Consider the following 17341-nt stretch of genomic DNA (forward strand, 5'->3'; position numbering starts at 1 on the left):
ACAGTAGTAATTGCGCTGTGTAGCAACCTTACAGCAACCTTACAGTCAGGAAGCTAGCTACCTCGGCTTATTTCTCCTCCTGGTTATTATGTATGCTGTACTTAACAGCTCCTTTGTGCCAGGCCAGGTCATTAAATACTTATTGTTAAATCATGTTAGTGTGTTATCTTTCTAGTTTTTGGTTATTATTGGTTATGCGAGAGAATGCTGTGTCTCTATTTCTTCCTGGTATAAGCCTATAGGCTATTCCCCATTTATCTTCAGGGATTGTCGTAATGGAATGGGTAGCTCCACTACAACTGTAAAAAATGGTTGCAGTCCACACTGCCAGGGTGAATTCCGATTCTGTCACTGTCCACAATGTCCGGATTCTGTCTCTGCCCACACTGTTCGGGTGAATTCCGATTCTGCCGCTGTCCATTGTGCTGAATCACAGCTGTTTGTTTAACCTCCATTGGCTGTTCGGCGCTAATAGATTGTTTTTATTATTCAGCCACACCAACTAGCAACATTGGTCTTTGTTCAGTTAGCCTACCTTAAACCAAACAATGATCTTCATCCATTATGTAGTTCAACAGTGGACTAAATAGGCTAGGAACTGTTAGGAACTAATCCACAGCAATGACGAAGGTAAGAGAAGAAGAAAAAAATACTCTGCAATTAAAAATGGCATCTATACACAGATCTACTTTTTTTGAACATTACAGCAGCATACTATATATGGTAGGCCTCAGGGTCATCCATTTCATCCCTTTAAAAAAAATACTGAAAAGATGAGAGCTCCATGAAACACCTGCCATTATGGCCACTTATCAGAAGCATTATGACATGTTGAATTGCTTTCTGAGTGAGATGACCAGTAATGGATAGTTACAGTATCATTGTCATTGCTCAGGTTCTGTTGAAAACATAATGTCAACTGATTGCTTCCTTTGATGGATGTGTTCTACAAAGGCTACTCACTGTATTATTTTTCTCACAATAGATAGTAGGAAAATAAATTGAACAACATACTGAGCAAAAGGAGAGCAAGAAAGAATGGAGAAAGGTAGGAGGCCTCATGTGGAAATAGAGGAAGGATGACAGGAAATGAAAGAAAGTGTGAGGGAAGAGTGATATGTGGATGTTTTTACCAAGCTACTCCTTCTGTTCTCTGCCATGAACAACTTACAAGACCTGGAGTTTCATAGGGAGGGATGGAGAGAGGGATAGAGAGAGGGGCGGAGAGAGGGATGGAGAGGGGAAGGGATGAGAAAGCAGAGGAATTGTGTAGGCAGAGGGACAGAGAAAGGGAGAATGTAACAGAAAGAATGGGAGGCTGAGGTGGAATTGAAGTCCATTGTTTATGCACAATGTTGTTTGCCAACACGTCTTTGCCTTTTGAATTGTCTTGGCAGAGGAGGTGGGCTAGATGAATAGCATTCAAGAGGCAGTGATGTAGTTTTTCTTTACCAGAAATGTGTGCGTGAAAGAGGTTTCATCTCTCAAGTTTGGTCTTGACTTCTTGAAAGATGAACACAAGACAAGAGGAAAAGCTGCAGTACTGATCATGTACAATGAGACACCAAAGAGGAAGGAAGCTGCAGATTACAAGACTTGTAATGGAACCCTCTTAATGACCATTGTTTTTCTTTTCCTTCGTTTCACCGACTCTGTATTCATTCACCAGCTGTGGATACTGACACAGATGAGGAGAGTAGACATGATATGCTATGCCGGTACACTTGCCCTCTCTTCCTGTCTCTTTCCCTTTTTCTCTTGATAGATTGCTCTGTCTGCAGGTTTGTGATGATGGAGTGGGAGAGAGCATATTAAATAAGCACATTACAGGCTCACACTTCCCTCTCCTCCCACACTTACTTCTCCTATGCCTCATTTGTGTATTTTTCCTGCATGTGTTTATTAGATTTTACCAACATATTGCCAAAGGGATATGTATAGATATTCTTTCAACAACATTTGCTCTTGGTCTTGCCCTTTCTCTCCTTCTCCTTCCCATCTCATGATTGACTTGCATTTAACAGTGACCTCTATCTCTCTTCCCCTCCCTCGCTACCTCTCTTCATCTCTCTCCCCTCCCCCCTCTGTCCCCCTCTCTCTCCCCATCTCTCTCTCTCTCTCTCTCTCTCTCTCTCTCTCTCTCTCTCGCTCTCTCTCTCAATTCAATTCAATTCAAGGGGCTTTATTGGCATGGGAAACATGTGTTAACATTGCCAAAGCAAGTGAGGTAGATATTATACAAAAGTGAAATAAACAATACAAATTAACAGTAAACATTACACATACAGAAGTTTCAAAACAATAAAGACAAGCAAAATAAACAAGCATAAATATGGGTTGTATTTACAATGATGTTTGTTCTTCACTAGTTGCCCTTTTCTTGTGGCAACAGGTCACAAATCTTGCTGCTGTGATGGCACACTGTGGAATTTCACCCAGTAGATATGGGAGTTTATCAAAATTGGATTTGTTTTCGAATTATTTGTGGATCTGTGTAATCTGAGGGAAATATGTATCTCTAATATGGTCATACGTTGGACAGGAGGTTAGGAAGTGCAGCTCAGTTTCCACCTCATTTTGTGGGCAGTGTGCACATAGCCTGTCTTCTCTTGAGAGCCAGGTCTGTCTACGGTGGCCTTTCTCAATAGCAAGGCTATGCTCACTAAGTCTGTACATAGTCAAAGCTTTCCTTAAGTTTGGGTCAGTCACAGTGGACAGGTATTCTGCCACTGTGTACTCTCTGTTTAGGGCCAAATAGCATTCTAGTTTGCTCTGTTTTTTTGTTAATTATTTCCCAATGTGTCAAGTAATTATCTTTTTGTTTTCTCATGATTTGGTTGGGTCTAATTGTGCTGCTGGCCTCTGTGGGGTGTGTTTGTGTTTGTGAACAGAGCCCCAGAACCAGCTTGCTTAGGGGACTCTTCTCCAGGTTCATCTCTCTGTAGGTGATGGCTTTGTTATGGAAGGTTTGGGAATCGCTTCCTTTTAGGTGGTTGTAGAATTTAACAGCTCTTTTCTGGATTTTGATAATTAGTGGGTATCGGCCTAATTCTGCTCTCAATTTGGTGTTTGTGAAGTCTTGGTTGGTAAGCGGACCCCAGATCTCACCCCCCTCTGTCTCTCTGCAGGGTCTCTATCTATCAGTGTGTTCCTGGTATCTCTGGGGCTGACGGTGTGTGCCGTGTGGCTCGTAGCTCTGTGTGGAGTCTGCACCTGGTGTCAACGCAAACTGGTGAGTGGACCACTAACATTTACCTATGACATTATATCCTATTATTTGGTTTTAGGACACATTGTCCTTCCCAGAACAACACAGTACAGCAGGCTTCCATCCACTCTTCCATGACTCTTATTTATTTGTACAACTTTTAATCAACTAGGTTGGTCAGTTATCATCGGCAATGATGACCTGGCCGAGAGGTCAATATACACATGTTCAGGTCAAATTACACACCCCAGCACTGACCCATAATATTCCCCAGAGCTAGTAGGGATTTATCCTGAGTTAGCTTCCTGGTAGGGTTAGCTGCCTGGTAAGGTTAGCTGCCTGGTAGGGTTAGCTGCCTGGTAGGGTTAGCTGCCTGGTAAGGTTAGCTGCCTGGTAGGGTTAGCTGCCTGGTAGGGTTAGCTACCTGGTAGGGTTAGCTGCCTGGTAGGGTTAGCTGCCTGGTAGGGTTAGCTGCCTGGTAAGGTTAGCTGCCTGGTAAGGTTAGCTGCCTGGTAGGGTTAGCTGCCTGGTAGGGTTAGCTACCTGGTAGGATTATCTGCCTGGTAAGGTTAGCTGCCTGGTAGGGTTAGCTGCCTGGTAGGGTTAGCTACCTGGTAGGGTTAGCTGCCTGGTAAGCTTAGCTGCCTGGTAGGGTTAGCTGCCTGGTAGGGTTAGCTGCCTGGTAGGGTTAGCTGCCGGGTAAGGTTAGCTGCCTGGTAAGGTTAGCTGCCTGGTAGGGTTAGCTGCCTGGTAGGTTTAGCTGCCTGGTAGGGTTAGCTGCCTGGTAGGGTTAGCTGCCTGGTAAGGTTAGCTGCCTGGTAGGGTTAGCTGCCTGGTAGGGTTAGCTGCCTGGTAGGGTTAGCTGCCTGGTAGGGTTAGCTGCCTGGTAGGTTTAGCTGCCTGGTAGGGTTAGCTGCCTGGTAAGGTTAGCTTCCTGGTAGTGGTAGCTGCCTGGTAAGGTTAGCTACCTGGTAGGGTTAGCTGCCTTGGTAAGGTTAGCTGCCTGGTAGGGTTGAACCCCAGAACTGTATACACACACATTTGCACAGACATGCCCCACATCCTCATAATAGAACTGCAGGATAGTGAGAGAGAGAGGTGTTAGGCTGTAGGTGTTACATATTGCACAAGAGGAAGACTGTGAGAGACTGAGACATGTGAGAGACGGAGACATGCAAAGACATGCTTTGAGATTATGTCTGTAATGAAAAGCGCTGTAAAAGTTTCATCAATTTTTCTCCATCTTTCGCTCTCCATATCTCTCTCTCTCTCTCTCTCTCTCTCTCTCTCTCTCTCTCTCTCTCGCTCTCTCTCTCTCTCTCCATGACAATGCACTATGTCCGTGCCCTTCTCCGAACCCCATGCCATTAAAATGGTACAGTTGGACACCCAGGTAATTAGCTGCAATTAATAATGAGCTATTTGCTGCCTGTTCCTGCCGTTTGGCAATTAGAGGAAAGCAGAAAGATGGTTCATGGATCAGACATTCAGAATGAAAAGATAGTCTATTTGATTGAATCATTTCACCATTCTATATCATTGAGTATATCATATTCTATTAAGTAAAGAATGATTTCCCCTCCTCTCATTCTTTCATTCTCTCACCTCCCCCACCCGTACATCTGGTCTCAGTGTATTGTAACATATGTGTGCATAAACTGTAGGCTACATTCACTACATTAACATAAGCAAAACAGTAATACACACATTCAAGGACACTAAAATGCAGACACTGAGGATAGAACATGAGCACATTGAATTTTGTGTCTAGCAGTTAGTCAATGGCAGAATCACACTTTTGAGTTCATATTTTGGGCTCCCGAGATGCTCAGAGTTCTTAAGCACTGCATCTCAGTGGCAGGTAGCCTAGTGGTTAGAGCGTTGGACTAGTAACTGAAAGGTTGCTAGATTGAATCCCAGACAAGGTAAAACTCTGTCGTTCTGCCCCTGAACAAGGCAGTTAACCCACTGTTCCTAGGTTGTCATTTAAAGTAAGAATTTGTTCTTAACTGACTTGCCTAGTTAAATAAAATAAAATAAAAAGAGGTGTCACTACAGTCCCTGGTACGAATCCAGGCTGTATCACATCCGGCTGTGATTGGGTGGCCCACAATTGGCCCAGTGTCATCTGGGTTTGGCCAGGGTAGGCAGTCATTGTAAATAAGAATTTGTTCTTAACTACCTTGCAAAGTTAAATAAAATGTCAGTCTCTTGCCAGCTTTAGTTTATATGCTAGACCGCATAATTCCAAATTACTTTTTTCTGCCATAAAAAACTAATTGGATAAAATTTGCAGTGCTTTCCGGTTGTGTTCTATTTTCTTGAGTATCCTTCTGTTTCCATAACTTTGTGTGTGGGCTCTTCGTAGTGTGCAAGGGGAATGGTATGGGGAGATGTTGTGTGACCATGATGGTGAACATGAACAGAATTCTCCATTAGGTTATGTAAACATGGCTTTGTGCTCAGTGCGTGTGCCTGCTTGTCGCCGGCTCCCGGCTCCCGGTCCCATGCTAATGATTCATATGCTAATGTACACATCACTCTGAGCTATTGGCTGCTGCCTGAGCAACTGTGATTCTGCCCATACGTTTCATCTGGAAATACTCTCCCCTGCTTTTGCTCCCTCCCTCTCTCCATCGTTGTCCCTCTCCTCTGTCTGCCCCTCTCCCTCTCTTGGCTTTTCTTTCTCCGTCTCCTTCTAGTTATCTCTCTGTCCCTATCTTGGCCTTTCTCTCTCTCGCTCTCTCTCTCTCTCTCTCTCTCTCTCTCACTCTCTCTCTCTCTCTCTCTCTCTCTCTCTCTCCCTCTCGCTCGCTCGCTCTCTCTCTCTGTCTAGGAGCATTTGTGGAGTGAGGACAGCACATAGGTGGGTAAACATGCAGAGGACTGAATTCAGCTGAGAACGGTTCTGAAGTGAGATGGAGATTGAATAAGCATGCTTAAAGCATGTAAATAATATGTAATATTAGTAACTGGTATTACGCACATTTGTATTGCTGCACATCTATGATATTTTACCAGTCTACACCCTGTGTAGATTGAGGACTTTCAGTCTGGTCTTCAAAGATTAATCATATCATACCCTGTCAAATACACAGACACACACACAGTAAAACTACTCAACCCTCACTGTCCATTTCTCTTGTCCTCGCCCTTTCTATTTCTCTATTGACCCTCACATTCTTGTCTGTCTTTGCAAATACCATATGTCTCCCTCTTTACAAGTGTTTCGTAACCGTAATTCAGAGTCTACAGATGCTGAGAGACACGATAGTCCGGCGTCCCATTGTGACATACAGTGCCTTGCGAAAGTATTCGGCCCCCTTGAACTTTGCGACCTTTTGCCACATTTCAGGCTTCAAACAAAAAGATATAAAACTGTATTTTTTTGTGAAGAATCAACAACAAGTGGGACACAATCATGAAGTGGAACGACATTTATTGGATATTTCAAACTTTTTTAACAAATCAAAAACTGAAAAATTGGGCGTGCAAAATTATTCAGCCCCTTTACTTTCAGTGCAGCAAACTCTCTCCAGAAGTTCAGTGAGGATCTCTGAATGATCCAATGTTGACCTAAATGACTAATGATAAATACAATCCACCTGTGTGTAATCAAGTCTCCGTATAAATGCACCTGCACTGTGATAGTCTCAGAGGTCCGTTAAAAGCGCAGAGAGCATCATGAAGAACAAGGAACACACCAGGCAGGTCCGAGATACTGTTGTGAAGAAGTTTAAAGCCGGACTTGGATACAAAAATATTTCCCAAGCTTTAAACATCCCAAGGAGCACTGTGCAAGCGATAATATTGAAATGGAAGGAGTATCAGACCACTGCAAATCTACCAAGACCTGGCCGTCCCTCTAAACTTTCAGCTCATACAAGGAGAAGACTGATCAGAGATGCAGCCAAGAGGCCCATGATCACTCTGGATGAACTGCAGAGATCTACAGCTGAGGTGGGAGACTCTGTCCATAGGACAACAATCAGTCGTATATTGCACAAATCTGGCCTTTATGGAAGAGTGGCAAGAAGAAAGCCATTTCTTAAAGATATCCATAAAAAGTGTTGGTTAAAGTTTGCCACAAGCCACCTGGGAGACACACCAAACATGTGGAAGAAGGTGCTCTGGTCAGATGAAACCAAAATTGAACTTTTTGGCAACAATGCAAAACGTTATATTTGGCGTAAAAGCAACACAGCTCATCACACTGAACACACCATCCCCACTGTCAAACATGGTGGTGGCAGCATCATGGTTTGGGCCTGCTTTTCTTCATCAGGGACAGAGAAGATGGTTAAAATTGATGGGAAGATGGATGGAGCCAAATACAGGACCATTCTGGAAGAAAACCTGATGGAGTCTGCAAAAGACCTGAGACTGGGACGGAGATTTGTCTTCCAACAAGACAATGATCCAAAACATAAAGCAAAATCTACAATGGAATGGTTCAAAAATAAACATATCCAGGTGTTAGAATGGCCAAGTCAAAGTCCAGACCTGAATCCAATCGAGAATCTGTGGAAAGAACTGAAAACTGCTGTTCACAAATGCTCTCCATCCAACCTCACTGAGCTCGAGCTGTTTTGCAAGGAGGAATGGGAAAAAATGTCAGTCTCTCGATGTGCAAAACTGATAGAGACATACCCCAAGCGACTTACAGCTGTAATCGCAGCAAAAGGTGGCGCTACAAAGTATTAACTTAAGGGGGCTGAATAATTTTGCACGCCCAATTTTTCAGTTTTTGATTTGTTAAAAAAGTTTGAAATATCCAATAAATGTCGTTCCACTTCATGATTGTGTCCCACTTGTTGTTGATTCTTCACAAAAAAATACAGTTTTATATCTTTATGTTTGAAGCCTGAAATGTGGCAAAAGGTCGCATAGTTCAAGGGGGCCGAATACTTTCGCAAGGCACTGTAGCTATGCGGCTCTGAGGCCATTGTGTTTATGAGGAAGTACACAGAGATGGACACAATTAGATACACACTGTGATAAATACTGTGATATTTAGCCCATGGTAGTTGATAGATGCAGCCCTGTGTAGAGGTGCAGTATATCAGCCCAGCATATGGGTGAGGGAAGATGAAGAAGTCAGAAACAGGTCTCATGGGTCGATTATGGCAGGAAGGAGGAGGAAAGGAGGAGAGGATAGAGGAGAGGGGGGAGCAGAGAAGGGGAAGGAGGAGAGAAGGAGAGGGAGGAAGCAGGAAGTGGGGAGGGAGGAGGGGATGGAGGATATGAGGAGGGGAAGAAAGAGTTGGATAGAGGATGGGAAGAGGGGAGGAGAAGGGAGAAGGGAGATAGGAGTGGTGTCGGCAGCCATTATGTGCGTTGTGCTGTGACAGATATAACGACAGCGGGACTGAGGGCTGAGGACAGATCCTTCACAGGGCTGCAGCATTACACTGTTCTTAGCAGGGAGACATCCATGATGTCCACCTCTTCTCCCCCACCCTCTTCTCCATTCCCTTATCCTCTCCTCTCCCCATCCTCTCCTCTATTATCTCCCCCTTCCCCCTTCCCTCTCCCCATCATCTCCTCTATTCTCTCCCCCATCCTCCCCCACTCTCTCCCATATCCTCTGATGTCTCTCCTCTCTCCATCTCACTTTATTCTGTTTCAACTCCCCTCATTCTGTCACTCTCTCTCTCTCTCTCTCTCTCTCCCACTCAATCATACATTGCATCTGCCTTTCTCTCCATATTCTTTCCCTTCTCTTCCCTCTCCCTCTCTCTCTCGTGTCCCACTCCCTGTCTTCAGTGTTTTCTCTCTCCTTCCCCTACTCTCTAGCCTCCTGAAGATTTTATGATAGTGTTAAATGATAGATGAGCTGCACTTGATAGCATATTCTTGACTGTTTGAAATCTAGCCTTTTTCTGAGTCCCTAAAACAACTGTGTGAGTGAATGACTGTGTGTGGTGGATGGGTGGGCAGTGGGGTTAGGTCATTTCCAGAGATCTGCCCTCTATTGATAAGTGTTTATAACAAACAGGCCATGTAATTTGTGACAGAGAATGTGACAGTAAGTCTATAGTAAAACCCTTTCCTGCTCCAAACTGCCTTTTGAAAACCTTTCTTTACAGGGTTAAGGTTTCCCCTACTACATGTGATGTATATGTTTGGAAAGGAACTGAAATGAAAGGAAAATCCATCATTGTTTGATTTTACAAGGATCACATTGTAAATATTAGGTTTGGTGAGTAACACCTATTGAATCAAGTTAGTTTAGAATCTCAGCTTGAGTATTTTTTCGATATGAAACTATAACAGTTTGAGTCAAACCATATCAATTATATGATCTGAAACACAAGTCATTATAATATTTTGTATTTAAGGCCTATTACCCATCACTCATAGTGCAGGGTTATTGTGTCCACTCACTGTGCTCTTACACATTTCAAATGGAATAGCTTTAGCTGTTTTACAGTCTATTTGAAGGCATAGTACTCTCTGTATTAATTGAAAATGTAATGAGCATTGAAATGAAAAACAAGATTATGTAGCTGTACTTTGTGACAGTGTGTGTTTAGTGTTTGCCTTCAGTGTACAAATTGTCATCAACCCTGCATTAATTTGATACGCAAGGCCAGGCCAATCATATAGCTGCAGTCCTGAGTTCCAAGGTTTATCATATAGCTGCAGTCCTGAGTTCCAAGGTTTATCATATAGCTGCAGTCCTGAGTTCCAAGGTTTATCATATAGTTGCAGTCCTGAGTTCCAAGGTTTATCATATAGCTGCAGTCCTGAGTTCCAATGTTTATCATATAGTTGCAGTCCTGAGTTCCAAGGTTTATCATATAGCTACAAACCTGAGTTCCAAGGTTTATCATATAGCTGCAGTCCTGAGTTCCAAGGTTTATCATATAGCTGCAGTCCTGAGTTCCAAGGTTTATCATATAGCTGCAGTCCTGAGTTCCACGGTTTATCATATAGCTGCAGTCCTGAGTTCCAAGGTTTATCATATAGCTGCAGTCCTGAGTTCCAAGGTTTATCATATAGCTGCAGTCCTGAGTTCCAAGGTTTATCATATAGCTGCAGTCCTGAGTTCCAAGGTTTATCATATAGTTGCAGTCTTCAGATTAATCTCAAAATGTTTCATTATAATTCCACTGACTGTTGGGAATTCTGGATCTATTTTAACACCCCTGTTTTATGTATGTTTGGGCGTGTACTGTTTCTGAGTGTGTAGTGTTGTATGTGTGTTGGGAGTGTTGTATGTGTGTGGACGTGTCTAATCCCCACTGTGTCTGATGCTTGATGCTCCCATCCGTTCATTCTGTATGGTTAACAGATGTATGGATTATTGCTGTGGAGAGGGTTTGGATTCACATGTAGATCCTGAGAGCTGGCTGTATGTAGCAACGGTCATCAAAATTGTTAAAAGGGTTTAAAAACAATTCTAATAAATGCAACAGTTGGACAATAGATGAAGATACTAAAAAAAATGTCATGTTTAAAATCCATCAGATATTAACTGAAGAAAGTCCCATCAGATATTAACTGAATTATAGCACATAAAACATATTACTGGCACAGACAACTAATGAATGGAGTTCAGGGATTCTGGTGGGAATTCAGGTATTCAATTTATTATACAATTTCCTTTTTTATGCACTCATACAGTGCATTCAGAAAGTATTCAGACCCCTTGACCTTTTCAACATTTTGTTACGTTACAGCCTTATTCTAAAATGGATTAAATTGTTTTTTTCCCTTATCAATCTACACACAATACCCCATAATGACAAAGCAAAAAATATCACATTTACATAAGTATTCAGACCCTTTACTTAGTACTTTGTTGAAGTGTCTTTGGCAGCGATTACTGCCTCGAGTTTTCTTCGGTATGACGCTACAAGCTTGGCACACCTGTATTCGGGGAGTTTCTCCCATTCTTCTCTGCAGATCCTTTCAAGCTCTGTCACGTTGGATGGGGAGCGTCGCTGCACAGCAATTTTTAGGTCTTTCCAGAGATGTTCGATCAGGTTCAAGTCTGGGCTCTGGCTGGGCTACTCAAGGACATTCAGAGACTTGTCCCAAAGCCACTCCTGTGTTGTCTTGGCTGTGTGTTTAGGGTTGTTGTCCTGTTGGAAGGTGAAACATCGCCCCAGTCTGAGGTCCTGAGCGCTATGGAGCAGATTTTCTCTGTACTTTGCTCCATTCATATTTTCCTCGATCCTGACTAGACTCCCAGTCCCTGCCACAGCATGATGCTGCCACCACCATGCTTCACCGTAGGGATTGTGCCAGGTTTCCTCCTGACGTGATGCTTGGCATTCAGGCCAAAGAGTTCAATCTTGGTTTCATAAGAACAGAGAATCTTGTTTCTTATGGTCTGAGTCCTTTAGGTGCCTTTTGGCAAACTCTAAGTGGGCTGTCACGTGCCTTTTATTGAGGAGTGGCTTCCGTCTGGCCACTCTACCATAAATGCCTGATTAGTGGAGTGCTGCAGAGATGGCTCATGAATTACTTGTTGCTGTTACGTTCTGTTCCATAATTCAACAAGTATGTCAATAGCAGGATACCCTTGGATTAAAAATCAACACGCTTGGCTCCAGATTACACATACAGTTGAAGTTAGAAATTTACATACACCGTAGCCAAATACATTTAAACTCAGTTTTTCACAATTCCTGACATTTAATCCTAGTAAAGATTCCCTGTTTTGGGTCAGTTAGGATCACCACCTTATTTTAAGAATGTGAAATGGGGGATCACGTGACCCTTGAACGAGATGGCCGCATGAACTAAGAGCTCCGCACAAGTAGTTTCCAATTCCTAATCTTACCTCCACTTCAAGTTCAAACTCATTTAGCTTTAGTCAAAAAGTCATAGCGGCTACAAAAGGCGACATTACAGGTAACATTTTTATCCGGACTCGAGCATTAGCGACGGAAAAAGCCTCCTTCTTGGAGGCTGCCTGGAGGCAGCTAGCTTCAGAAAAATCTAGCACCATTAGCCAGGAGCAAGAGGACCCGTTCCCCCCCGAGGCCCAACGAATGCCAACCCCACACTCTGTCGTCGACGTCCTTTCTGAGTTGAGATCCCAATGTACAGAACTCAACATTAAATTAGATGCCATTAACTCTCAGCTCAGTGTGATGGGGGCAAGGTGACAATCCTGGAAAATGCTTTGCCTGACATCAACAACAAGATGGATGCGCCTGGACAAGGCAGAGGGGCGAATCCTATCCATGGAAAACTTTGACAGACGCCATGGAAACAATACCATATGCTTAAAAAGAAAATAGAGCATCTGGAAGAGAAGAAATAGGACCTGGAAAACAGGGGGCGAAGGGAAAAAAATATCTATTAAATCTGGGCGAAAAAGAAGAGGGAAACATGCCACTGATCCGCTACCTGCAAGACAAACTTCCCGAGTGGCTCCACCTGTCCACCGACAGGCCCATAGAACTCGAAAGAGCTCACGGAGCACTAAGGCCCCCACCAGCAGCCAGACAACCACCTCGCCCAATCACCATTAGTTTCCTGAGATTCACCGACAAGGAACGAGTCCTACAGGCGGCGAAAATCAACACCATTACAGTGGGAAACGCCAAACTCACTTTACACCAGGACCTGTCAGCTGGCGTACGCCGAAAGCGCAGAGAGTTTGACGAGGTGAAGAAATACTTCATTGACCGAGGCATTTTTAGGGGATTCAAATACCCAAACCAGCTCAGGATTCTTCACCAAGGAGCCCTGCAACACTTCAAAACTCCCGAAGAGGCAAAACGTTTTTTGAAAGACAATCCTGGCCAATGTGAAATTGACCAATGACTAAATACGATTACTGTTATTACTAAAGGAGGTAAGACGACATATAGCCGATATCCAAAGACCCACCCGCCCCGCTAAATGTTATTATAGCCATCTAATCTATATTTATTTTCCTTTAGATGAGAGGGATAGGCTCTATAGCTTAACCTCGGCCTACTAATGTTTCAGACTACTTTTTTTATTTTTTTCCCTTTTTTCCGTTGCTATTATTACTTGTGGTTCCCTATGTCCCTTCGGGGAGGTATATGTAGGCTGGGCTATTGATTTTATTTTCTCCCTCTTTTAATGTGGTCTGGACGGGGTCTACGTTGTCACACACTCAATGCGGGGCGGAGAGGAGAGGATGAGGCATTTCTTTGGTGGGGAGAGGGAGACGTTGTGCGATGCTAACTGTTCCCATTTTATTTTTTCTGGAACACAGAATTGAGACTGAGCGGGGGGGTAATAGATCCAACGGGATATGTCGAGTTGTTTGGGAACTCGGCTGGGGTGTTCAGAGATTATTATTTTATATATACCATTTATTTTCCTTTTATGTGAACGCAGCTGTAGATTTTGCTTTACGCGGATGATGTCTTTCTCTACATATCCAACCCAGAGAAATCCCGCCCATTTTAGACACAATTGCTCAGTATGGCAAGTTTTCAGGTTATAGGATCAATTTGAACAAATCCACTGTCTGCCCTCTCAATCTTACACTCACCAGCTCTATGAAGACACTATGTCCATTCCTATGGAAGACACAGATCTGAAAAGTATTTTCAAGGAAAACTATCTTCCACTCCTGGATCGAATCAAGAACGATCTCCAAACCTAGATCTCCCTCCCAATTAGCTTAGTAGGAAGAAATAATGTCATCCGTATGAACATCCTCCCTAGACTGAACTATTTATTTCAGATGCTCCCATGCTATCTCCCAGTTTCCTTTTTCAAAACAACTAACCAAAGCATCACCAAATTTAAATGGGGCAATCAAAAACCTAGGATCAAGTTCTCCACTCTATCGAAACCTCAATCTAAGGGTGGTCTTACCCTTCCCTCCCTCTGCCCAAATCCGCAACATGCTAACATGGATCACAAACAGACAAGAGTCAACGTGGATTCAGATAGAAGCCCAATCCTGTGGTTCATTGCCACTAAGCTCAAATATATTCATCAATAACTTTAGTTAAGTGGGCAACATAGCCAAAACCTTTGTGATTTACAGCACCCTACTAGCGTGGAGGGACTGTAAGAAATACCTGGGCATTTCCTCCCAAATATGTTCACACTCGCCCATAGTAGGCAACCCAGACTTGCCAAAAGTCCTGAAGGATGCCAACTTTAATCTTTGGCATACTCTAGGAATCAGGACCTTTTCAGACCTATTTAATCAGAAAACCACTACACTGAAATCCTTTCAAGAGCTCTGCAGTGATTTCAATGTGCCAAGATCCCATTTTAAAATTTTTAAATATCTTCAAATTAAACATGTAATTTCCTCATTTACTTCCAAGAGGAGGTTTAGAACTCAGTTGAATGAAGTTGAAACCCTTCTTGTCACAGCACAATCCATTAAAGGCAAAATATCTTATATCTATAGACTCCTTTCTGAGAAAGGAGGCTCCTCCTTTACTCCTTTGAAAATAATCTGGGGAAAGGACCTTGGTCTGACTATCAGTGATGAGTTATGGGTGGAGGTTTGCGACAGGGTATACTGCTCCTCTACTAATGTAAAATGAAAGAATCTAATTACATATTTTTGTACACATTTTATTACACTCCTTTGAGACTCCATAGAATGAAAATTGACATCTCTCCTAACTGTAAAAGATGTACCTCTGAAAGTGGAACCTGTATGCATGTATTTTGGAGCTGTAGAGAGATTGCCAGATTCTGGCAATCTATACATACTGCTGCACAGAAAATACTAGATGTACCGTTTGACATGACCCCGTGTATCTATCTTCCTAATGCCCAGCAGGACTTTGTTCCTGATCCTGACAGAGACAATTTGCTCATGACTATTACATACTTTGCTAAGAAATGTATTATTCTATTGTGAGCCTCTAATACCCCTCCTACATTTAAAATGTGGATTGACCAGATTGTTGACTTTCTCCCTTTTGAAAAGCTCACTTATGACCTCCGCAAGAGACAGCCCATGTTTGATAGACTCTGGTCTCCACTACTCAACTATATTTCAAACTGGACAGAGTGAACGGGGTGACTAGGGAAATGAGCAGATACATGTTGTGTAAGGTGCTGTAAAATCTAAAAACTAATTATTTGCTCATCGTCTCAGCGAAGGCTAGAATTAGCTAATAAGAACCTTGATAGAGCTGCTGCAAGTTTTATGTATGTATATATATGTTTTTTAAATAATTATATATTATTATTATTATTTTATTTATTTTTTATTTATTTTTGAACTCTGTTTATTAAGTTTTACACACACACACAGACAAGACAAAGCAATATAAATAATATACTCAACTAGAAAAAAAATACAAATAAAAATACAAATAAAAAAATAGCTTTAAAGATACCATACTTTAGACAAGTTAAACACACCAGGCAGAAGGCTACAGAGGTTAAAGGGCAATCTATAGTACAGGGACAGAGCAAACACCTCACCATTGTTCCTGTAAACAGTCAAGGGATAAGGGTGGAGAAATGCAACCACTCACAGAGAGTCATGGCCACAGACCGACCATCCACTGGACAGAAAAAAGTTTACAATGCTTTAAAATAAAAAATAAAAAATGATTATTCATGTAGGCGTGAACAAAATGTAAAAATAACTGGGAAAAACAAGCTCACACTTCAGTCTCTGCCTGGGCAAGATGAACAAGGCATCTGCGGATCACAATCAATAAGAACATGGACCTTAATGCTCCCCCCAGCAAAAACACAGAGAGAAGCTCCTCCAACCCTTAAGTCACAGACTTATTTTAGTATTAATTGGAATGCCATCAGAGGATGGACTGTTTAAAGTAAGACCGGAATGGAGCCCAAGCCTCATCAAACAGTTTGGGGTTCCCACGTGAATTTAATTTAATTTTTTTCTAGTTTCAGAGAGCACAACACATCCCTCACCCAATATTTATAAGATGGGGGAGCTGCCATCTTCCAGTTCTGTAGTATTAGCCGTCTAGCTAAAAGAGTTGTATAAGCAACAGTGTCCGATGGATTCTTGATAGGGGGGGTACCCATGGGCAGTACTCCAAAAAGGGCTGTAAGGGGAGACGGATCTATAACAGTGTCATATATATCAGAGAAACATTTAAATATTAATTCCCAGAAACCTGACAGTTTATGACAGCCCCAAAACACATGCAACAGTGTGGCTGGTTCCACTTTACATCTGACACAGGTAGGATCAAAATCAGAGAGTATTCTTCCAAGTTTGGCCCCCGACCACTGGATACGGTGAACCACCTTGAATTGAATGAGGCTGTGTCTAGTGCTAAAAGAGGACGAGTGCACCCTGTGCAGCACAGATTCCCAGGCGTCTTCCCCAAGTTCCTCCCCCAAATCCTTTTCCCATCGAGTCTTTAAAGGCACCAAAGAAGGGTTCTGTAAGTCATGAATGATTGCATATACAGTGCCTTGCGAAAGTATTCGGCCCCCTTGAACTTTGCGACCTTTTGCCACATTTCAGGCTTCAAACATAAAGATATAAAACTGTATTTTTTTGTGAAGAATCAACAACAAGTGGGACACAATCATGAAGTGGAACGACATTTATTGGATATTTCAAACTTTTTTAACAAATCAAAAACTGAAAAATTGGGCGTGCAAAATTATTCAGCCCCTTTACTTTCAGTGCAGCAAACTCTCTCCAGAAGTTCAGTGAGGATCTCTGAATGATCCAATGTTGACCTAAATGACTAATGATGATAAATACAATCCACCTGTGTGTAATCAAGTCTCCGTATAAATGCACCTGCACTGTGATAGTCTCAGAGGTTCGTTAAAAGCGCAGAGAGCATCATGAAGAACAAGGAACACACCAGGCAGGTCCGAGATACTGTTGTGAAGAAGTTTAAAGCCGGATTTGGATACAAAAAGATTACCCAAGCTTTAAACATCCCAAGGAGCACTGTGCAAGCGATAATATTGAAATGGAAGGAGTATCAGACCACTGCAAATCTACCAAGACCTGGCCGTCCCTCTAAACTTTCAGCTCATACAAGGAGAAGACTGATCAGAGATGCAGCCAAGAGGCCCATGATCACTCTGGATGAACTGCAGAGATCTACAGCTGAGGTGGGAGACTCTGTCCATAGGACAACAATCAGTCGTATATTGCACAAATCTGGCCTTTATGGAAGAGTGGCAAGAAGAAAGCCATTTCTTAAAGAT

At 42.6% G+C, this 17341-nt stretch overlaps 1 protein-coding gene across 3 annotated transcripts in view; it reads left to right on the forward strand.

Moving 5' to 3' along the window:
- Positions 1–17341, forward strand: part of LOC110506662 (synaptotagmin-7) — a 116295-nt gene that overhangs the window by 51115 nt on the left and 47839 nt on the right. For all 3 annotated transcript variants that reach the window (XM_036964586.1, XM_036964585.1, XM_036964587.1), the window contains exon 2: positions 3129–3232. In XM_036964586.1, coding sequence (XP_036820481.1) covers positions 3129–3232 — 104 coding nt within the window. The remainder of the gene's footprint in view (positions 1–3128; positions 3233–17341) is intronic.

The sequence above is a fragment of the Oncorhynchus mykiss genome, chromosome 26 (assembly GCF_013265735.2).
Source record: "Oncorhynchus mykiss isolate Arlee chromosome 26, USDA_OmykA_1.1, whole genome shotgun sequence".
Classification (NCBI taxonomy): Eukaryota; Metazoa; Chordata; class Actinopteri; order Salmoniformes; family Salmonidae; genus Oncorhynchus; species Oncorhynchus mykiss.